This window comes from Scylla paramamosain, chromosome 3 (assembly GCF_035594125.1).
Source record: "Scylla paramamosain isolate STU-SP2022 chromosome 3, ASM3559412v1, whole genome shotgun sequence".
NCBI classification, from domain to species: Eukaryota; Metazoa; Arthropoda; class Malacostraca; order Decapoda; family Portunidae; genus Scylla; species Scylla paramamosain.
The window spans coordinates 18,363,555-18,387,500 of record NC_087153.1 but is presented as its reverse complement, the minus strand read 5'-3'; the positions used below and the strand labels follow the sequence as shown (position 1 = coordinate 18,387,500).

Below are 23,946 nucleotides of genomic sequence, written 5' to 3'. Positions count from 1 at the left end.
CTCTCATCCATAACGAGGGTGGCGCTGCACGTGTCGCCGCCCATAGCGTGCCGCAGACACTTTACAGACGCCACCTGCCGCCGCGCCACACCCATCTGCCTTGCAACAATAAAGTGAAAGGACTTTGAATGGAACAATGCTATAAACTTGATATTTTATGGGTATTTTAATGGATATACAGTACTGTAGCGCACGCCATTCTCGTGTCGCACGAGAGGAATGTACGTGCTGGTATAAGAAATGCATGAAAAAAAGACTGAAAACTGGTAAACTATTCTGACACCATAGAAAAGAGTTAATCCTCAGGTAAAAAGAACTCTAACACACACACAGTATTTATTACCTTTTCATCCCTCAGGCTTATAGAAGGTTAGTTTTCTCAGTCGTACATGAAAGATAATTTTCTCATGAAAATATTAGGCTCACAATTATGAACACATTATGTATTTGGTGGAAAGAGTGTGTGATGAGTGTGTGTCTATTAAGATAATGCTTCCTAAATGACTATAACTGCAAGAGTGGCTGCGTGTCTGAGAGATGTCTGGAGGTGACCACACGTCTTTGGCACTTAGTGGCCACCGGTGGCTGTGTGGCTGTGTGGCAGGCCAGCCCCAGCCACTGCTTCTCGGTAACTCAACCACAAAGGCCGAGGAGGAGGCTGGCGACCTTACGAGTGGCGCCTTGAGGGGAAACTGACCTTTACGTCATTGTGGTTTATCGTTACGGGGGGAGGAGGGGACACAGTGAGGAGTTGGGGCGGTGATGGGAAAGAGGGGAGGGCCACTGCACTTGCACGCCTGATGGTCAGTTGAGAAAAAAACGTAGTGTTTTCTCTCGTGAGTCACTCTCTTTGTCGACTCATGATATACTTACTGGTTATAAAGTACGGAAACAGTGCTTTGTGTCCCTCATTTCTGTGAATATTTAACTTTTTTTTTCATTGCTGTAATGTTTTATTCTTTTTTGGAATGGATAGGATTATATTTCCACGGCGCCTTTACTTCTTAGAGGCAAGTTTCTTTTGATTCGCAATACCAAGCCTTTTAAAAGCAACATTTCAATAAGTGTTAGGCACTGGTATCTTTTACTCGTGCACCTATTAATACCTACTATTGTGCGATGAGAGGCGGAGGTGAGATGTAGCGATAGGAAAGTGTGAGCCAGATGTGCCCGCCAAGAACAAGCTGAGTTTGTAATTGGTGAGAGCGTCATTGTCATCATAATCATTCTCAAAAGCCCCAAGTACTCGTCTAGAATTGCAGACTGAGGCGTGCACGTACAAGAGCCTGCCCTACATAACAATTGATCGAGCAGGTGAGGTCTGGCGCACCTGAGTGGCGGAGTGACAAGCGCCATTGATCAGCGTCACGGCGGGAAACTCTTGCAGACGCATGTGAATTTTTGATGAGTACCCGTGACTCACCTTGAGGGAGGGAGGGGGAGGAGAGGTGGTGGTGGCAAGCAGGCAGCCTCACAGACAGACATTCACGCACGCACTCACTCGCTACACGCACTCACTTTCCCACTCACTCACTACACCCACTTTTTTTTTTTTATGTAAGAAGAGTAAGAGAAGTAAAAGTAAATGAAAAAAAGAGCCATTGAAGGTGACAGTCTAATAATTCTCTTCCTTTGTTTTAACTTTCTTTCTCTTTCTCCTCTCTCCTCTTTTCTTTCTCCCACTCCCCTCTCTTCCTTCTCTCCTCCTCTCTTTTCCTTTCTTTCTCCTCTCTCTTATCTTTTCCTTTTTCTTCTCCTCCTCTCTCCTTTCTTTCTCCTTTTCTTCTCCTCCTCTCTCTTTTCTCTTTCTCCTTTCTTTCTCGTCTCTCCTCGTTATTCTTTTCCTTCTCCTTCTCTCTCCTCTCTTCTTCCTTTCCTTCTCCTCCTCTCTCCTCTCTTTCTCCTTTTCTTCTCCTCCTCTCTCTTTTCTCTTTCTCCTTTCTTTCTCGTCTCTCCTCGTTATTCTTTTCCTTCTCCTTCTCTCTCCTCTCTTCTTCCTTTCCTTCTCCTCCTCTTTCCTCTCTTTCTGAGTCTGAAGAGAGTCTGAAAGCAAGTTCAGATTACATTGTGAAATGTCATTCTAGTTTCACTCGTCCTCCATTTGGTTGCACTTTCCATCACCTCTTCCCTTCCCCATTCCCCCATTCCCCCTATTCCCACATTCACTTGTTTTCCTATTTTCTTTCTCCCTCCCAATTTTCTCCTCAAAACTTCTCCGCCTTGGTTGTTTCCATAGAATTTTGTAATTTATTCATGGCTTTACTCATATCCTGTCCTGACTCATGCCTGTCTAGTCTCTCTCTCTCTCTCTCATGTCCTTGTGTATACGAGTAAAGAACGGCGTGATTAAGCAATAAGAACACAAGAACTTCAGTTTTCTAAATTTCTGTAGTCTATGCCAGTGTCTTTACGTGAAAAAAAAAGTGTAGCGGTTGAATACTAATCCTACGGTACTCCTTTTTTCCACACTTTAGTCCTTTAAAACTATCTAATGGCTCAGCTCCAACAACCTGATTACTGAGTCTATTCTTATTTCAAGTAGCGGTTCAATGCTAAAGGTTGAATACTTACCTTCTTTTGTTCACATTTTAGTCACTTAAAGCTCCTTAATGACTCGGCACCAATTGAGTCTATCCCATTCATCTGTCTGAGAAACAGTTTCATGTAGCGGTGCAATACTAATGAATACTAGCTGTGCAGTTCTAACCTTCCTCTCCTTTTGTTCACAGAGGGAATGCATCAGCGTGCACATCGGGCAGGCCGGAATCCAGATGGGCAATGCCTGCTGGGAGCTGTACTGCCTGGAGCACGGCATCCAGCCTGACGGACACTTAGGTGAGCAGAAGTAGCTTTGTTGACTCATTTATTCAGGTAATGATTGGTATTATTATTATTATTATTATTATCATTATTATTATTATTATTATTATTATTGGTAGTAGTAATAGTAGTAGTAGTAGTTGTAGTAGTAGTAGTAGTAGTAGTAGTAGTAGTAGTAGCAGCAGCAGCAGCAGTGTAGTAGCAGCAACAACAGAAGTAACGAAATAATCAAAAAGCAAATAAACAAACCCTAAAACACACACACACACACACACACACACACACACACACACACACACAATAAAATCCATGTAATCCAACCATTTGTCGCTTCTTTTACCCTGAGACAACCTCATTAAACACCAATAACATCAAAAGCAGTGTTAAAGTAAATATCTCTAGAGTCTTAAGCTTGTGGTTTTAATTTTGCTCACTAAACTAAACTCGGATTACTCAAAAGAAACAACAAACTTTATAACATTTCGAAATAATCTACATACATCTCCATTTCACCTTCGCTCTTCTCCCCACAGCTGAGGACGCCCCTACTGAGGAGAACATGTACACCACCTTCTTCCAAGAGACTGGGCGAGGGAAGTACGTGCCCAGAGCGATCTACGTTGACCTGGAGCCCACGGTAGTCGGTGAGTGACGGCGCAAGGTTTAGGGTGGCGGAGAGGCAAGGAAGGAAGTGGGTAGCTTGATGGTGACGAGCGGAGAGGAATGAAGGGAGAAATAGTGAGGGAAGGGATATAGATGCAAGCTGGTAGGTCGAAAGAAAGTAGGATGGGATAGACAGGAGGTGAAAGGTCGAAAGGAAGAAATATTGAAGGAAAACGGATGGGTGGAAGATGATAGGTTGAAATGGAGAAATAATAAGAGGAAAAAAATAGGTTGGAGGGGAGAGATCGAAAGGAATGAGGAAGGCTACTATGGGGGTGGAAAAGGAAGTACAAAGAGAAGAGGAATAGTTGAAAATAGATGAAAAAAAAAAGAAAAGAACCTTGGAAGTAAGAGGTATAGTGAGGCATGCAAAGGAAGATCGACGGAAGTGAGATGAAGAAGAGGCGGTAAGAGGAAGGGGGACCATAGAAAAGAGAATAAAAAGTAGCGAGGAAAAACCTAGCCAATAGACAAAAGCAGGATAATGGTGTATTTCATTAAACTCTACGGAATATGCATATCAATATCTGATAAATAAGTACACTAGTATAGTTGTTTGTGTGACTTGAGTTAGGTTTGATAGACACCCTGGAGGTTCTGTGCGTTTAGTCAGAGAGGGTTAAGATGAATTAGTTTTGGATGAGTTTTCTGGAACTTCTAAGTTGAATGAGGTTGGGTGTATTCCTTTCCTGAACTTCTAGAGATGATTAGTCGCGTCCTCATGGTTTTATTTATTTTTTCCTGTTGTTAATGCAGAATCCTTTTTAAACTATCACCGGAATCATGAAAACACCCTTGAAAACACCAAATAACTTCCAGTACAAGCTTGTATTCTTAAATGCTTTTCAGAGATCACAGAGATGATTAATCGGGAACTCACGGCGGTTTTTTCTGTTGATGTAAAGTCCTTGCTAAACTATCACTGGAATCACTTGAAAACCGCAAATAACTTCCACTAGGGCCTATTATATTAAGGGTACATTACAGTCCATGATCCTAAACTCTTCCACTCCTCAGATGTTGTCCGCTCTGGGCCTTACCGCCAGCTGTTCCACCCCGAGCAGCTGATCAACGGCAAGGAGGACGCTGCCAACAACTACGCTCGCGGCCACTACACCATTGGCAAGGAACAAGTGGACCTCGTGCTGGACAAGATGCGCAAGATGGCTGACGCCTGTTCCGGTCTTCAGGTAAAGGCTCCCATTCTTAAACACCTTACTCTTTCATAAGGACTACTTTTCAAAAGGCCACAGAGATGATTAGCCAGGTTCTTATTGGTGTTCTTCCTGTTGGTAATATAGAAGTGCTTCGGTCTTCAGGTAAAGGCTCGCATTCACCTTACTCTTTCATTAGGACTATTTTCCAAAGGTTACAGAGATGGTTCGTCAAGCTCTTATGGGTTGTTAATATAAAAGTGCTCTGGTGTTCAGGTAAAGGGAAACTACAAACACTTGAATAGAAAATATTTGGACTACTACATCACTCCTGCTACCAGTATTGTCTTTAAAAAAACACGCTACACTTGCACGCTAACATCACATCAAGCTTGAGCAGAGGCCATAGCTGTAAAAGAATTAACTGCTCCTCCCTATAAGAATTAAGTCGAGTAGAACATTCCATTTGTTGCTAATGATAGTATGACACTTGCTACATCATTTGAGTAACCCTAGACGATTTTAAGGAGCAAATTAATCAAACTACAGACACTTAAATTAGCAATGTTTGTACTACTCCATCACTCTGTCAGTATTGCCTTTCAAAATTATACTCTACACTTAAATCCTAACATTTAATCAAACTTGAGCAGAAGATGTAGCTGTACAGAATGAATTGCTCCTCCCTAAGAAATTGAGTAGAAGAGTGTTCCAACTATTATTTTTTTTTTTCCCCGCAGGGCTTCCTCGTCTTCCACTCCTTCGGCGGCGGCACTGGTTCAGGCTTCACCTCCCTGCTGATGGAGCGCCTCTCTGTGGACTACGGCAAGAAGAGCAAGCTGCAGTTCACGGTGTACCCCGCCCCACAGGTACTACTCGTTTGCCGGGGTTGTATAGAGGTTCAGTATATTTTGTTTGTGTGAACTGAGGTGAATGATAGGTTAGTTTTCTTTAGTTCCTTCTTATCACAGGTTTTGTCTACAAGTTCATCTAATTTGTTCGTGTGCACTGAGGTGAATGATAGCTTAGTTTTCTTTAGCTCCTTCTTATCACCGGGTTGTCTAGAAGTTCAGTACATTTTGTCTGTGTACACTTAGGTGAATAATAGTTTAGTTCTCTTCAGTTATTACTTAATCTCACGGCAGGAAACACGACTTTTAGTTATTAGTATACTTTATTATTATTTCTTCTGTAGGGCAAAAAGAAACGCTTCATTATGATTCATGATTAAGGAAAAGTGTATCAAATACCAGCGAAAGAGTTAAATTGGACCTCCCTGTTATCTGACGTTGCCTTCCCCAGACCAGCACTGCCGAGAGACGCAGAACGAGAAGAAATGTTTCAGAATGGTTTATAATTGAGGGACTGTGTGTTTAGTAGCAGTGAAACGGTTAAACCAGACCTCTCATTTACCTACCTTTGCCCTCTTCAGATCTACGCTTCCGGGAACTTTAGAACAAGAAGAAGTGTTTCAGAATGGTTTATGATTTAAGAACTGTGTTTCGAGTAGCAATGAGAGTTAAACCAGACATCCCAGTTACCTGCCTTTACCCTCCCCAGATCTGTACTGCTGTGGTGGAGCCCTATAACTCCATCCTCACCACTCACACCACGCTCGAACACTCCGACTGCGCCTTCATGGTGGACAACGAAGCTATCTACGACATCTGCCGCAGGAATCTTGGTATCGAGAGACCCTCCTACGAGAACCTGAACCGCATGATTGGCCAGATCGTGTCCTCCATCACCGCCTCCCTCAGGTTGGTTGGGTTGAGTTGCCTTAGTGGGGGGCAGTGTGTGTTGGGCTGCGAGGGAAGATTCGTGTGGTGCTAGAATTACGAAAAATCTTCTAAAACTTAACTATAACTTTCTATGGTTTGTATTCTTAAACTCCTAAACACTTTATTCCCTCATTAGGATTGTTTTCAGATGCCACAGGGATGATTAATTGAGTTCTCATAGGTATTTTTCCAATTGAGGAAGCATAATCTTTCTTAAACTATCACTAGAATCACAAAAACACCATTGGAAACCCACAGTAACCTCCACTATAGCACAGGTTAAAGGTAGAGGTGATATGACGCTGGATCATTTGAGAGTATGAACCAATGCCTGAAGAAACACTTAGAAGGATGACAGTCATACTCACTCTCCTCTGAAAGTAGTGGTAATAGAGCCATGAGACGTTTGAAAGTATGAACCAATGTCTGAAGAAACACTTGGAGGAAGATGACAGTCACACTCACTCTCCTTTCTGTGTCCAGGTTTGATGGAGCACTCAATGTGGATCTGACGGAGTTCCAGACCAACTTGGTGCCCTACCCCAGGATACACTTCCCCCTGGTCACTTACGCCCCCGTCCTCAGCGTGGAGAAGGTCTGTACTAACGCTGGTCATCGAGTTAAAAGAGACAAGAAAAATTAACTACAATAATCTGGGAAAAAATTGACACTACTTACTGATAATAACTCAATTTCTCTGTATTTCACAATGGAAAACGTAGCTCTTTATCCAGTCATTACTCTTATGTTAGATCCAGAGGTTTAGATAATAGATGGATAAAGATTAATATGTTCTATACAGGGACTGCTACGTGTAGATCTGATGGCTACTAACATCTTCCCTTATTTTCCTATGTTCTCATTTTCTTCCTAGTTCAGAGACGCTCTTCACTATGGGACAAACTTTTAGACGATATGAATAAATGCTTCCTCATTAACACTACCCATTTTTCATGCACAATCCTTCTCGTTTCCCAAGAATCAGGGATTGGCGCATTGTACGCGTCTCCTCCAGTTGTTTCTGTCTCTTGCATCTTCCTCTGTTTTCATGCAGTCACATTCGCTAAAGCAAAACGGTATTTCAGGCTTACCACGAGCAGCTGTCAGTGGCAGAGATCACCAATGCCTGCTTCGAACCCAACAACCAGATGGTGAAGTGTGACCCGCGGCGAGGTAAGTCACCATTCTGAGGCCCAGTTTCTGAAACACTTTGCTCTCCCATCACGACTATTTTCAAAGGCCATTGGAATAATTAGCCGGGTTCTCAAGAGTGTTTCTCCTGTTAATAATGCAGAAATCTTGTTAATCTGTCACTCGAACCGTAAAAAGAACCCTTAAAAATCCGTGCAACCTTAACTAAAGCATTTTGAAAGTAGTGAAGGTGCTGCGTGGAAGTGTTTCAGAATATGGACCTCAGTCACATCTGCATCCTTGCCCAGTCACTTTCCTATGTACTCAACTGGTCAGGGTTTATGAGAGAATAGTAAGGTTATGCTTCAAATGTGTTGCTCCTTCCAAAGAAAACCAGTAAAAGGAAGAGTAGACTTTTGCATAAGTTATATATCTCGAATTATTATTATTTTCTTTCATCAGAACAATTATTATAAGATTTAGTGTATTAGATAGATTTGCTTAACTGTATAACTACGGGACTATAATGAAGAAATGTCTTTAAGGAAGCATCACCGAACTGTAAGCATGCAATTATATTCACAACCATAACTCTAAGACCTTATGGACTGAAGACATGTACAGAGAACCATATGTCCGTGAGTAACCATCCTTGTGTGTGTGCAGGGAAGTACATGGCGTGCTGTCTGTTGTACCGCGGCGACGTGGTGCCCAAGGACGTGAACTCAGCCATCGCGGCCATCAAGACCAAGCGCTCCATTCAGTTCGTCGACTGGTGCCCGACTGGCTTCAAGGTGTGCACTTCTCTTTTATGTATTTGGGAGGGCGGCCAAGGTAAAAAGAATAGATAAATAAATAATAAAGTCCTTTCATAATGCCGTTCCCAAGAAGAGACAAGTAGGAAATCCAAGAGGAAGGTCAAATTCATTCAGAGCCTTCTCTTAGTGTCCCAAAAGCATTCAGATCCTTCTCTTAGTCTCCCAGAAGCATTCCAGGCCTTTACCTGATGTTTTGCAAACATTAAAAAATCTTTTATCTACTTATACAACTATTCAAATCCCTTATCAAACTTCTTACAAGTATTCCAAACGTTTATTTAACGTTTTACAAATGTTCAAAGCCTTCATCTCGTTCTGCAGTTATTTAGAACCTTTATCTAACGCCTTACAAGAATTCTAACCCTTCTCCTAGCGCCTTATATGCATTCAGAACATTTCTTGGCTCCCAACAGGTCGGCATTAACTACCAGGCCCCGACAGTGATCCCGAATGGAGACATGGCGCCCACTCAGCGGGCCGTCTGTATGATCTCCAACACCACTGCCATCGTGGAGGCCTGGGCGAGGCTCAACCATAAGTTCGACCTTATGTACTCCAAGAGAGCCTTCGTCCACTGGTTAGTCTCTCTCTCTCTCTCTCTCTCTCTCTCTCTCTCTCTCTCTCTCTCTCTCTCTCTCTCTCTCTCTCTCTCTCTCTCTCTCTCTCTCTCTCTCTAACACAAATGTGTCAAAGATAAAGAAGTCGCTCAGTATACATAGGTAGAAAGATAAACTACCTCTCTCTCTCTCTCTCTCTCTCTCTCTCTCTCTCTCTCTCTCTCTCTCTCTCTCTCTCAGTACAGTAAGCTATGAGGTTTGTGCTAAAGAGTCTTCCCCCTCGCAGGTACGTCGGGGAGGGCATGGAGGAGGGTGAGTTCGCCGAGGCTCGAGAGGACCTTGCAGCACTTGAACACGACTACGAGGAGGTGGCTCTCGACTCCAACCAGGAGGAGGAGGACACCGAGTACTAGGAATCTTCAGAATTACGAGAACAGAGAAGAAAGAAGTGAATGCAAGAACACAACCACGAAGATAACGACACCAAAAACTAGGAGGGGGAAATGAATAAAATCGATAATGAACATCTGAAAAAAAAAAAAACACACTAATTGGTTGAATATTGTGTGCGTAGTATGCATGTGGTGTAAAGCATAATGAGCGTTAGTAGTTTAGGAATGTATGGAGAAGAAAACCAGACATTATTTTAGTCTTGTTATCCATCTTGAGGCGAGCAAAGGGCGTGAACTTGGCGATTTTATATAGTTACTTTTTTCTGGGTTGTTGTGGCAATTACTGACTTTCATTATAGTTAGAGACAATTCTTTAAAATAACAATCGTCACATAAATTAAAATCTTATATGGAAATATACTCAAATGAGATTATTAGTGTAAATGATGCATAGATTTAGTCATCTACAACTATTTACGTATGTACATCTTCTATTCCTTATGACAGACCCGTGTTTTGTGGTCATTACATTTGAGTCTCTATGACAGTGTGCTGGAATTGCGAAATTGTCAACAATGGGAAGTAACAGTAGTGAGCATATGACAGTAACATACTCGTGCGTGGTTCTCTACAGCCTTTTCCATTCAACAGTTTTTGAATCATGTACTTTGCTCGGCTCTAGAGAGGAAGCACGTTTTTCGAAGAGGATGTATGGCATCGAGAAATTACATCTAAAAGGAGGAAACAGGGTAACACTACATAACTAACTTGTTTATAGATTTAGCCAAAGAAATTATCATGTAATATCACATAAATACCAAAGATATTTTCCTGTATAGAGATTCATGAGGACTGAGCAATGAGTGTTAAGCATATCCAAAGACTAGAGAAATACTGACTGCATATTGGCACGTTAGTTTTGTTGACGAGTTCCAGTGTGAGTGGAAGTGTGTGGCTGGCGCTGGCGGTCTGCAAGTGTTCTAGTGTTCACAGCAGTTTGAAGACAATTGACTAGATGTAGGGAGTGCTGTGCTGAGGATTAGTGAGTGCTGAGCTAGTGGATACAGGAAGCAGGGTCTTGTGTGCCTCTGTTTGCCTCCTTTGGCCGCTATCAAATTATCAAGGCAGGGCGCGTAGCTGCGGGTTCATTTCTCCCACGGAACGAAGCTTTGTTTTCGAGAATCCTTGGCCTTACCGCAGCCTCGACGGTGATATTGTTACTGTAAGTATTAGAGCTTCATTCAGTCTTTCAGGAACACACACACACACACACACACACACACACTGACATCGCAAATTACACTTGGAGCCCGCCAGGATCAGCGCACTGGTTTGATTGGAGTAAACCAAAACCAGCAATTTATATTGTTAGCCTTTTTTACGATAATCACATGCTTCCTAATACTCTTAACTGCAGATAACCAATAATATTCATTGACCAATTAGATGTATAACCTGTACATGAGTAGAGTGAGAGTATTACATGAGTACTTCACGGTGACAAGCTGACGGGCGTGATGTGTTTCGAAGCGATCGCTCCGCCAAACGCTCTCTGCTTCGTCTGCCTCAAATATGTGTGGTTTGAATGGTTTGGCCACAAGTGCAGCACAGCAGTATGACTGATATTCACAGTTTTACAGATCTAAGCTTTATTTGTCTGGCGAAATGGTGTTAGCTTGCAAGTGGGAAGTATTCTCCAATAATGTTCCTTGTTGCTGCACAAAATCCACAGTGTCTTATATTAGAATAATTATCCAAGTTGACATAGGTTAAGGTCTGAAGCATTTCCGACATTTTTATTAAAGAAGAAAGTTTTCTATTTCACTTTTGTATATTTATTCAATAAAGACTGAACCACAGAAACAATATGAAACGTTGTGTTACTTCAGGTACGGCAGAGTGTTCAGGCGTGTGTTATACATTTCGCTTCATGGTCGGTGTGGTCAGGGAGAAGGACTGAACCGAACTGAAGAATTTTGTTTGTTCATGTATTTGTCTTGCTTGCTTCCTAGGCTATCAAATCAATCTTAAGCAAAAAGGAGCGAGGGGTTTTAATTCTACTTGTATTTCAGCCTCATTTTTGGTCCTTGATTTGAAACTTTTAAACTATTCTCTTTCAAGGCCTACAGAGATGATTCCCACTGGCTTCCATGGATGTGTTTTTCCCGTTGTTGAGGCATTATCCATGGTAAAATATAAGTATCGTGAAAACATCCTTGAAAGCTCTTAATAACTTCCATTAGAAACTGATTGAATGGGATGCGATGCCAAAGTCTTTGAAAATGTTGTTCTATCCTACTAAGAAATATGTCAGTGGAAGCTAAATTTATCCTCGTATGTTGTTCACGTGTAACTTTCATTGATAATTTCCGTTCATGTGAGATAAACAAGGAGTTGAATTATTTTGTTTACAGTTTGGGTGTCTAAGTGGTTTTTGGAGTGAGTATTGATAATTATAACTTACAATGTACCCATCTGACCTTTCTTAGATGAAACCGAGGAGCAGACACCGATAGCCTACATGATAATGGCGTTGCAAGTGGAGGACGGGTTATTGACCTATCACGAATTAAATCTTTTAGAACGTTGCGTATCTATTTTACCCACTTCATTGCATTGTTATCAAATCTGCAGGTGAGTGTGTGCCTCAGATAAACACTCTCATTGCAGATATGCACCTTATGACCGTGTTATTTTGGCGGCTTATCCTGATTATTTCGTAGTGTTTCATTTCGTAGTGATTATTATATAGTGCGATATTTGTAGAAATACTGATGGCAAGATAAATATTTCGACATAAGAAGTTTTTGCTGAGGATCCTTACCGCTGCCACCAGTGTCATACCTGCATTTGAACACTTCATTAACACACACACACACACACACACACACACACACACAAAAAAAAAAAAAAATCTTAGGGCAAGATAGAGGCATAAGAGGCTTTCGTCAGGGCTGGAGATCGAAGTCCTGACTGGGAGAACCAAAGGAAACGTCTCAGACATCGTAAACATAACGTTCGTCATGTCTCAAGATATTTATTTTTGTTTACTACTGGTCACTATTTCAGCAGGATACAGTGGGTAGTGGGTTTTCAAGAGTGTTTGCATAATTTTAGTGATAGTTAAGCAAATTGTAGTGGAAGTTTTTCGGCTTTTCAAGAGTTTTCATGATTTTCCTGATACTTTAACACGAATTCGGTAACATCCTTAGGAAGATATACTGTGATAACTCCACTTAAGATATTTGTAACCTTTGAAAGAGTCTTTATGAAAGAAAACGTAGACATGCATGTCTACGTCGTTTTGCATGTAGATAAATCATTCCGTTCTACTGTTAGCTGTGTGTGTGTGGGGGGGCCGAGGTGAATGAGATGCAAATTAGAAGTACTCAGACTAATAGACTGCTTAAGTGTGACTCCGGGTTATGTCAGGATATATAAGACAGTTAACAGGTCATTAAGTATACAAAGATCACCATGTTCTTCTTGCTTTAGGTGAAAAACTTTGCCCATATCCAGTATGTGGATATTTTTAGGCCATTGTTGATGCACCAGCAGGATCTTGCGTTGTCAGAGCCCCTTCTCCGCCCATGCCCTGATACTCTTCACTGAATTGTGTCTTAACTTGATGCTGTCAGTCTCTTATTGAAAGATTACTGTGCGTGTTGAATAGAGTGGTGCGTGCGTGTGTGTATGTGTGTGTGTGTGTGTGTGTGTGTGTGTGTGTGTGTGTGTGTGTGTGTGTGTGTCATCTTGAGATGTGAGTTCATTAATCGTCGGGCAGCTTGGGAGGCTCACAACGAGTTACGCGACAGTGTTTTGGTGTGTCCCATATCGGTAGCGACCAGATGCGCCTCCCAATCACGCTCCCACCGCCTATCAAGTCCAGTGCGACACCTCTCGCCGCCTGGCACCCGGAATTCTTAACGCGAAATATCGATTTATGTCATGCACAGAATATCATCAGTATTTTGGCAATCCTGGTTAGCCTAAGGGTAGTGACACTAAACATGTTCTTCAGTTGTTATGTGGCCACATATACATTCGCTGAACCTTTTCCTGTATCGGAGCTTTAATTTTGTTTCGTATGTATTGTTACGTACATGCATATCAAGTTCGTTTCCCCTCGCTGCTAGAAAGTAGGAGAGGGGACAACTAGAAATGAGAGAAGGTTCGCAAAAGTACTGTGCATTACGAAATCCATGGACCGTATACATAAAGATTCTAAAGGATCTTAAGAATATGTAATGGACTGGGAGCGCTTAATTTTACGCTTAACTTTAGAATTATCTTAACTTTCAACTTAGATAAAAACAGTGAGACCAGTCCAAGCTAGCCATCCAAGTAGGTTGTAGAGGAAGTAGATAAGAGGTCGTGGGATGGGAGTGGTGTTGAGGTGTTGGTAGTGATGGTGCTGATAGTGGCAGTGGTGGTGGTGGAGGTAGTGGTTGGGTAAAGAAGTGTTTTTAAAGATCAACCGTATCTACTGATAGGCAGTAAGATCCTTTAGTTATATTTCAATTGGTCTAATTTATGAGAGGTACAGGAAAGAAGAAAACAAAGAAAAATCTGACTTTCCGTTTCATTTTATTAGTGAAGGGAATAAACAAATGAAGGTACAGATTGACTTTTGCATTATAAAGTATGACAGGTTGTGTGTGAGAATACGAAGCAAATGTGACATTATGCGTGGGAATGGGAAGCGAGTTTTTTGCCACAAAGTTCTAGTACGGAAGGTTGGGAGGCATGCAGGTAACTAATGTAACAAATGCAAATACATACAGTCCTGGTCAGAAGTCGAGTAACTTGAAGCATTTATTTTCACGATGTTTAGCATATTTCCCTCAATGTTAAAGACCTTTATTTGTTAAAAGTCGATCACTAGTCAAATTTTCTAATGAGACTATGAGCGGATCGGAGGACTAAAGCTTAAGGGAAATAGGCAAACTATTATGAAATGGACTTCTGAGCATGACTGCAACTGTAACACTAATTTACAGAGCGAGGAACTCCATTATATTCAGAGCTGTATTCAGTAATGAAACAGAATACAGCTTTGGCAATGACTATGAACACGTGGCAACCCATTCTGCAGAGGAATTATATTTGCACGGTCAGTGGTGGTGACGGGTTGGAGCAGCCAGCTTCCCCGACCCTCTGAGTGTGTTGCTGGGTCAGTTGGTGGCGGCGTTGAAGGTGTTTGACAGCGTCCATGTGAGATTAAACTTGCTGCCGGTGTAGTAACCGTGTGCGTCATCATCATTGATAGACCAGACCATGAGCCCCGCCAGGCCCTCGTTAGCCGCGAACGTGGCCTGTGGACGACCTTATGTATTAACCAAAGACCCAAGGTAAGGCAAGGCTATATGTAACTGTCACTGTAAGATTGTAATCCCTGTTCATAAGTGTTCTTTCATTAGGACTGTTTTGAAAGACCACAGAGCCTATTAGTTGAAATCTTATAGGTGTTTTTTTTTCTATTCATAATGATGAATCGTTGTTGAACTATCACGGGAATCCTAAAAAAACACCCATGAAAATTCCGGTAATGTTCAGTAGAGGATGTTACATGCATGTACGAAACAAGACGACAAAATGTGTATGTTCTTGTGGTAGACTGGAGAACATGTGTTTCCTGAGATACCATTTTCTCTTCAGTGTGTGTGTGTGTGTGTGTGTGTGTGTGTGTGTGTGTGTGTGTGTGTGTGTGTCCTCACCTTGATAGTCACAGACTCAGTATCCTCATACGAGCACCAAATTCTGCTGGAAAGGTGGTATGTGTAGGGTTCATTGCAGCCTATCTCCTTGGCGATGGTCCAGCCGTTTGCTTTTTGCGCCTTACAGATCTGCCGAGCACCGAGCATTAGGATGGCTGTAGTGTTCTATTGCTGTATATTTCCATGCAATGCTGTTACATATATTCAGATTACTTCAGCCTTGTCTAGTAGCTGAGATCACCACTTACATACATATTACACATTTGTATGTTTGGTAAATTATATTGTAATGATATTGAACCAGAAAACTGAGATAGAGCTCATTCTTAAACGTCTTGGATTCATATAAGGGCTATTTTGAAAAGCCGCGAAGATGATTAGTTGGGTTCCTGTGGATGTTCGTGTTCCATCATTGTTAGACTATGACTAAGATCGTGAAGACGCCCTTGGAAACCCTCGGTAACTTTGACAGTAGCGTGTATTTTATATCAAATTGAAATGGAACCGAAGATCAAAGCTAGGACTCATATTCTTAAAACGTGACGATAAGTAGTGGGTTTTCTGTTGGTGCTTCTCTCCCATCCTTGTTGGACTATCACTAGAATCATGAAGATACCCTCGAAAACCGCCATAACTTATATTAGAGCCCGTTAATAGTAGTTAATGTGAGGTAGAACACAGACTTGCCTCAGCGAAGGACATGTAGCCCCACTGGCTCGTCCAGGGCCCCGGTGGTCCAGCTTGAGAGGCGGGAGCGTAGTATCCTGTGTTCGTCACGCCGTTCAGCGTCCAGCAGCGGCCAAACATAGGCACACCTAACATCATCTTGTGTGCAGGCATCCCGCTTATCAGCCAGTACCGGATTGCTTCATTCTGCGATGCAACGTGAAGGATCAGAGTTACGAGAGGAGTATCAAAACGCCTCTGGAACTAAACTGGTGAACTTTTTTTTACCTCTTTCTATGGTTAACGTTTTTTGGGGAGAGAGCAGTTGGTTGAGCTAGTTTTTCTCCCTTTAATTTTTATGTTCTCTTGCCTGGTATCCTTGAAACGTGTAGAAGAAGAACTATATCTATTTTTTTTTTAATATCACATGCGTATCTGTCTCCTCAACCCTCAAACAGAGACTTCACCAGTAAGTTACTGTACATAAACTGGGTGAGCGCTGAACATCAATATTTCAAGATCCATTAGACTTAGACGATCAGGAAATGTTCGTCATAACCTCCACTGTAAAGTCTAAATAATTTTACTGCCACGGTCGTTCCTTTGTTAACATTCAGATCCCTTTAAGAAAAATATTTGCAGGGAGAAAGTGGAGGAGGTTAATTTTTCCCATTTTCCTACTTGACAAAACCGTTTAAGAGACTGCAGCGCAAAAATAGATATCTAGGAAGTTGTAGATGATTACGGGAAGAACAAAAATGCCTGCCAGTGAAAGGTTTGCACTGCTCCACCCACCGCATTCAGGTACAAGTTGTTGCCAGTGTCGTTAATGAACGGGTACAGGGCGGAGTGGTGGTGGGTGTAAGGATCCCAGGGCCCGTGGAAGTTGTAGGTCATCACACTGACGAAGTGCACGTATTGGGAGATGCTCGGGATGTGGTAAGCTTGGCTGGCGATCTCCATGGTTGGTGCTACGGATATTGTCAACACCATACCGTCGCTGGTCATCGCCACTTCCAGCTCCCGGAGTAGGTTCACGAAGTTGTCCTGAAGAGGTGTTGTGTATTGAAGTCAAGGTATTTCGAGGGAGTTCAGAGTCTCAGGACAAGACACGAAGCATAGACAGGGGACTTAATTAAGACTCTAGCTTCCTTATTCAGACTTGAGGAGCAAACATATACTCTCTCACTCCTTCATTTCTTGCGTTCTCTCGACGCGACAGAAGAGACCTGGGAGCGCTCCTCGTGTTGCCTCTGGTGATGTCGTGATTTCCTTCGCCTTAGTTCCTGGTTATGTGTATGATTGAATGATGTATTGAAAGCTTTGTTTGGTTGAATGATAGCTTACATTGATTACTGGGTAAAGCTGAATTTAGCGACATATATAGTTTATTGATGGTTTGATTGACTGATTGATGAGTTGGTTTGTATTCACTATCAATTGATTCGTGTTTACATTTACTTAAAAATTAGCGCATATACCTGAAATTTAGGTCCTCTGCAGTATAGATTGATGTATTGACGGTTTGGTGGATTGACTGCTGATTATGTTAACATTGGCTATTAGTAGATTTGTTAGTGTAGTTATCTAGAAAGTGATGCATACGTGAACTTCAGGACACTTGTAGTATTGAGTGTAGAAGGTTACAGAGTTACTTTACCTCTGACCACTGCTGTACTTACTTTGTCCTGAGGCGCCCCGCCATTTAAGGTTGGATACGTCCAACTCACATCGAGGCCGTCAAAGTTGTGTGCTCTAAGAGTGCTTATAGCTGACATGATGAACACCGACCTGGTGGCAGCAGTCGCCGCCATCTGTTGAGAGGCAGTAGTAATAAAGAAATTAATATTCCCAACGATAAATAAAATATACAGAAATAGCAATCTGGACTGCCTGATAACTATGTCCTCTTTATGTATTTCTGTTTTTGTTTCCTGTAGTTGCTATTGTATGTGCCATAGCCGTCTTTGTGTCCACCACTCCTCCACTTTTTTTGTTGAACTGTCATTACACATCAAAAGAACATAAGAGTATTACAAGGCTGCAAAAGGTCAGATGACGTTCACTTGATAACTCCTGAGTACTTAAAACTTAGCATCTATTATTGTCTTAAAAAAAAAAAAAATAATAATAATAATACAACCTCCTTTTGAATCATCTAATATTTGCGCACTTCACATGTTCTTGTTAATTTTGTTGCACTCATTTACAACCCTACTTGTGAGCCGGTCTTTGCTCATCAGCCACGCCAGTTAACAGAACAAAACATCCCCATTGCATTACCACTGAGAAAGCAGGCGAGCCGACATTCCACCCTCCCACGGACAGCAGCGTCAGTAGGCCAGCGTTCTTATTCTTCATGTCCGTGAATTTCTTGTAGCCGCACAGCCCTCCTCCGGTACACAGGTCCGCCCATGGATCATTCACCTGAAACACGCCATTTTGCTCGTACAGCCCACTGGAAATTAAACCCCTAAGCTTCTCTTCAAGGTTAAGGGAAGTATGTTGTGCAAGTTTAAAATTTTTAGGGTTAACGAGCTGGTCTGGTTTAAACTTAGAGACTTTTAAAGGTTAATAAACTAGTCTAGCCCAAATATATAGTCTTTTAAGCTTAGTAAATTATTCTGGTACAAGTTTAGTCTTTTTTAAGCTCAGAAAGGTAGTTTTGTTCAAGCTTAGAGTAATTTTAAGCTCAGTAAAGTGGCCTGGTTCAATTTTGAATCGTTTTAAGCTTAGTAAAATGAATTTGTGCAAGCTCACGCTCTTCTTAAGGAGAGTAAAGTGGACTAGTTGAAGTTTATAATGTTTTTTTTAAATTAATAAAATTGCCTGGTGCAGGTTTAGCGTATATAAGCTTAGTAGTATGCTCTCTCTCTCTCTCTCTCTCTCTCTCTCTCTCTCTCTCTCTCTCTCTCTCTCTCTCTCTCTCTCTCTCTCTCTCTCTCTCTCTCTCTCTCTCTCTCACACACACACACACACACACACACACACACACACACCTTTATCGTATTGTCGGGGTTGATGCCGGCGAAAGCATAGAGGTAGTGGGTGCAGGCGAAGGGGTCCAAGTCATCCACAGTCACCTTGCCCTCTCCCATTCTGTATATTGCCCAGGACTCATAGTAGCACAGCACAGCGCCCTCTGTACTGACAAGGAGTGAAGACGTTGTATGGATTTTTTTTTTTTTTAACAATCCGATGTCTGCTAACTCAGTAAGGTATAAATTCACTGGTAGGTGGTCAAGATTGTTTTATCACCCATAACATTCGTTAAATTTATGTACCAGTTCATAGAATTGGTGCAATATCAATAGTACATACACAATTCTGAGAGGATGAATGAAAGAAGAATTGCTAAGAGAAGATGGAACTGGATACGAAATGGAAACAGACTCAGAGGAAGACCCAGAAAAAGATTGAAGGATACAGTACAGGAAACGATGAGCAGATACAGTATGCAAGAGCCGAAAACATTTGGAAGAGAACTTGTATGACAGAATGGAATGAAAGAAGAGGCTGGCTCCACTAACAGAATATCAATTGAAAACAGAATCGGAGGAAGACTCAGAAAATTATGGAAGTATAGTGCAGGAAACGATGCGTAAATGCTCGTACAATATGCCAAAACTGGAAACACTTAAAAGATTTTGATTGATTAAATGCCGTAATATAGAATGGAATGGAGGAGGAGGAGGAGAAGGAGGAGGTGGTTGGCTGTAATCTAGGAACAGAAGTAAGAAGTTTCCCTTCACGTTTCACTATTAAAGAGGAATGCGAGTACGTGAGCAGAGAGCATCAGGCAGTGGCTGTGTTACCATATTCGCTTTTGTTCTCAACCTGGCAATACTACTGTGGCGGAGATGATGAGACAGAGTATAATGAAAATATTTCTTTCTAGTTAGTTAAAATTCACTGCATTTTCAAAACAGTTATGGTCAGTTTCCGTGTCCTCTGCTGGCGAAACTACTGTGGCGGAGTTGGTGAAACAGAATATTGTGATTTTTTTTTCAATAATTATTAGTTAAAATTCATGACACACAAAGTGCCTATAGTGCATCCTTGGAATCACACGGACTCAGAATGGTGAGGGACAGTGCATTACCGGTAACTGGGAGGGCGAGGGCGACCACGGTCAGAAGCAGCGTTTTCCACATCTTGCAAGGCGTCAGAACTGCGTCTGGACCACGCTGTCTTTACGTATATAGTTTCCCTCATCCATGTCTCCCCCTCCTCCCTTCCCCAACACCACCTACGCCCTCCAACTCGCCACTTGTTCATATCTCAAGGTTATAAATCTTCTTGGAGCCCGACTAAGGCAGGTGGTGCTGTCACAGAAGTAAAGGAAAAATTGCCTTGGAAGTGTGTCTGCGTTTATGTTTTTATCCACCGCGACACAGTAAACACTCTTGCTTGTCTCAGAGCCAATTTTCCACGGGTCTACAAACGCTGTCTTCTATTTTGTTCTCTCTTTCCTTCAGCAAGCACCACAAAGCCACCACTGCAATGTGCGCATCCATTGTTCGTTGTTCTTCATTTTCAGTTCGTATTTCAAACAATGTTAGAAATTGTCGGGAGTAAATTAAATACAATTCCCGAGAAACTGTTTCGTGAGAGGAGTCTTCTAATGAATCATACAGAAACCAGTACCATGACCTCTCTGTAATCTGGTGTATGTGACCTCTATACCCCCCCCCAACACACACACACACACACACACACACACACACACACACACACACACACACTCGGTCTAGACTCGTGATCAACAGTTATTCCCTCTTGGAGACTTAAAGCTCATTATGTTGAGATCCCTTCTATGAGCAGGGCTGCAAAGTACCTCTCACGTACCACATCATGTTACCTTTCTCCCGTAGGACAATCATTCCTCGCTACTCAATGAAAAACCACTAGCAACCTGAGCTGGGCACAAACCTCGGCCTACCAAGTGACAAGCAAGTGACAGTCATCCAGGGGCATTATGCAACGAGAGGAGCAAGTCACTTACATGGCGATAACGGATCTTTAGGCTTACATTATGTCCAGCGTGTCATGTTACCCCTACACTGCCAAGCCTGTCCCTCCTTGCACCTGCCCGGTCACTGTCCCCTTGTAGACTTTCATCATACGTGGGATATTATGTCACTGTGTTCTTGTAGACTTTCAGTATATGTGCTCTTATGTGTTCCCTTACCCCTGTGTCCTGAGGTAAGGGATATCATGTTACTGTCCCCTTGTAGACTCAGTATACGTGCTCTATGTGTTCCCTTACTCTGCGTCCTGAAGTAAGGGTTATCCACTACAGTCTCCAAGGTCAGAGGACAACGGTGAGCACTGAGGCATCGCACAACTGTAGTTTATGCTCCACAGAGTTATATAATCCACAAATCACGTCTTGTATCCCTCTGTATCGTGATGGGTGATACTGCAGTCCCCCCATCGTGCATTCTAGTATAGCTCAGTGGTATGCTCTCAACTTTGCCTTACTAACACTGCTCATAATGAAAGGGAAAACTAAGAGATCGCTATTGTACCACGTGCTTAGCGGCCGAATGGTCCACAGACGCACGGGCCACAGTCAGAAGTTAGGAAGGGCATCTACTCAGAGTGGCGGTTCCCAAATGTCAGAACCAAGGTCCTCCGTTATTAGGCACTATCTTAGACCTGATAAATCAAGAGAACCGGACGTAAAAATAAAAAAATAAAAAAAAAGTAAAGGGGAAACTGAATTACCACAAATTGACTTAAATGGAGGGAGGAAGTTGACCAATGACAAGGAGAATAAAGGTCCCAAAAATGACCTTGGGACCTTGCAATCGATATGTTCCCGATGCCCTGGGCGATGTCCTTCTATTTTTTCCAGTCAGAGTTCGATTTCTGGCTCAGGTGAATGCTTCTCATGGCTAAGGATTTATCCCGCCTTCATATCAATATCCCTGTGTCTCTGTGAAGCGCCAAGTGGTGACATGACAATGGTGGCAGTGGTAAAGATCTCCATTGAATAGTATATTGTGTAATGGTGCAAGGTATATGTTTCTGTATGTCTCTGGGCAGGGATCGCCCCACCTTCCGTTCTCTATGAAGAAGCTCCATTGGTCTTGTTAGAAAATGAGTCTAGTCTGTTCACATAAGTGCATGTCAGTATGGTAATGCGTAATGTGTAGTGTAGGCAAAGGGAAAGGATTGTATTCTTAATAAACGTTTCGGCGCTTCTTCTTCACTACTTTTATCAGGATTGTAGAGGAAGCTGCTTTGGTTTTTCATAAATATTTTAATTATTCTAGTGATTGTTTAAAATGTGTCTACATCATTAATAACAAGATAAAGAAAAAAAAAAAAAAAGAGAACTGAGAAGCTGACTAATCGTCTCTGTGGCTTTTGAAGATAGGTCTTAGGAAGGAGGAACGTGTTTGAGAACACGAACCTGCAGTAGTATTATTTCCTCACTACATATACTTTCATAATCTGATATTCTTTTTGATGTATTGTATAAAAAAAGAGATAATTAGTTACGTAAGTGGTGTCCTATCACGATAAGAGGTGCGCCACCCACCTGGCTCTTCCCACACTCACCGCAGCACGTGCATCTACGTAATGGGACATAAGACTTGCAGGAGCACCCGTTAGAGACCTGAACCCGTTACTTCTAGGACCGTATTCTCAGACATTATGTCTTACTATCTCTACTTTTCGCTCTAGTAGAAGTTATTAGGGCTTTTCAAGGGTGATTTCATGAGTTTAGCACAGTTTAGCATAGCTTAGCAAGGATTCTATGCTATCTATAGGGAAACCCTGATGAAAACTCGACCAATAATCTCTGTAGCGTTTTAAAAAATGACCTGATAAGAGAACAACGCATTAGAGAATACTAGAATCAAATGCCTAATCGTTTCGAAATCTTACCTCGACTTGTCAGGCTCTGGTGGAAATTATTGGTAATTTTAAGCGTCTTCATGATTCTGAGGGTAGTTAAACGAGGATTCTACACTGTCAACGGAAAAAAAAAAAAAAACAGCAATGATGACACGACTTATCATCTCTGTAGCCTTTGAAAATAGTTCTTGTGGGAACCCTAAAGCGTTTCAAAATGCGAACCAGTCCTGTCCTATTTGCTAACCCTATGTGTCTTGTCTGCATGCCACTTTAATGGGATGAAAATAATTTATGGAAGTAGGTTAGTATGTTTCTTATATGCAGGGACTTCCACGTGTAAGCTTGACGGCTTTTTGCAGCTTCCTTTATTTTCTAATGTTCTTATGTTCTTAAATAGTTTTTTTTCTTCACGTATGTTGAAGAAAGAAGTAGGAGGGATATGGAAAAAGAGATCGAGTAACTTAAGAATAACTGATAAAGAAATGCGAATTTTTATCACATAGTCTTTCATTCGCCGTCAGGAAAGGTACGTATAAGTAGAGACTTCCCAACCCTCTGCACTTATCACTTTAATTACACTCTTTCACTGCAGTATGTATCAGTCCACGGCACTCACACCACCGTACAGAATCTTTACAGGCAACCACAAGAAAAAAAAAAAAAGAGGGAGGGGGGGCGGGGCAACAAATGGAATGGATTTTCAAGTGGCTCGCCTATATAATGCTTAGATTTAGCTGTGGAACAAAACGACATGTCCCTGAATAGTTTGTGGGATGAAGGAGCGATGCGTCGAAAGAGAAGTGAAAAGGTTCGTCATAATCATTCTTACGACACGTTGGAAAAAAAAAGGAAAAGAAAAAAAAGAAAAACAGAGACACGTACCAATATCAGACTGAAATGAAAATGAAAGAAAAAAAAGTCATTCCAATGCAAGATCGCTTTTCTCACGCATTTGAGGGGAAAAGAAGTTGATAAGATAAATGGAAAAAAAAAAGAATGATAGCTAAATGAGCAATGAAGTGCTGACGGAAATATAGAAAGAAGGAAAGAAAAACGGAGGAAAGTCTGCCTCTGTTCTTGTTAGGGTACATACGGCATAAAAAAAAAGGCAGAAAAAGTACAATTATATATCATTATGCATGGGATTTTCACTCTTTCTCTCTCATTCCTTAGGTTTATTGTGGGAAAGTTAATTGTAATGTTTTCGCATCACGGGTACAACAACAACAACAACAACAACAATAGCAGCAGCAGCAACAACAGGAATAATAATAGCAACAACAAAAACGAGCAGTAATTATAACAATAATAACAATAATAAAGAGAGAGAGAGAGAGAGAGAGAGAGAGAGAGAGAGAGAGAGAGAGAGAGAGAGAG

At 41.8% G+C, this 23,946-nt stretch overlaps 2 protein-coding genes across 2 annotated transcripts in view; one reads left to right on the top strand and one right to left on the bottom strand.

Moving 5' to 3' along the window:
- The window catches only part of LOC135092150 (tubulin alpha-4 chain-like), a 55,175-nt gene extending 43,986 nt beyond the window's left edge, over positions 1 to 11,189 (top strand). Inside the window, exons 2-11 of the mRNA XM_063990414.1 lie at positions 2,730 to 2,835; positions 3,354 to 3,464; positions 4,501 to 4,673; positions 5,378 to 5,506; positions 6,198 to 6,397; positions 6,902 to 7,013; positions 7,504 to 7,591; positions 8,216 to 8,343; positions 8,781 to 8,944; positions 9,211 to 11,189. Of these exons, the coding sequence (XP_063846484.1) occupies positions 2,730 to 2,835; positions 3,354 to 3,464; positions 4,501 to 4,673; positions 5,378 to 5,506; positions 6,198 to 6,397; positions 6,902 to 7,013; positions 7,504 to 7,591; positions 8,216 to 8,343; positions 8,781 to 8,944; positions 9,211 to 9,337 (1,338 nt within the window). The 3' untranslated portion in view covers positions 9,338 to 11,189. The remainder of the gene's footprint in view (positions 1 to 2,729; positions 2,836 to 3,353; positions 3,465 to 4,500; positions 4,674 to 5,377; positions 5,507 to 6,197; positions 6,398 to 6,901; positions 7,014 to 7,503; positions 7,592 to 8,215; positions 8,344 to 8,780; positions 8,945 to 9,210) is intronic.
- Positions 11,190 to 13,884: 2,695 nt separating this feature from the next.
- Positions 13,885 to 19,963, bottom strand: LOC135092156 (acidic mammalian chitinase-like). Its single transcript, XM_063990427.1, has 8 exons — positions 19,802 to 19,963; positions 18,699 to 18,841; positions 17,983 to 18,126; positions 17,382 to 17,513; positions 16,495 to 16,746; positions 15,721 to 15,906; positions 15,034 to 15,162; positions 13,885 to 14,631 (listed from the first exon to the last, which is right to left on the bottom strand). Exons 1-8 carry the CDS (start codon positions 19,851 to 19,853, stop codon positions 14,491 to 14,493), a joined length of 1,179 nt encoding a protein of 392 aa, XP_063846497.1. The 5' UTR covers positions 19,854 to 19,963; the 3' UTR covers positions 13,885 to 14,490.
- Positions 19,964 to 23,946: the final 3,983 nt, after the last annotated feature.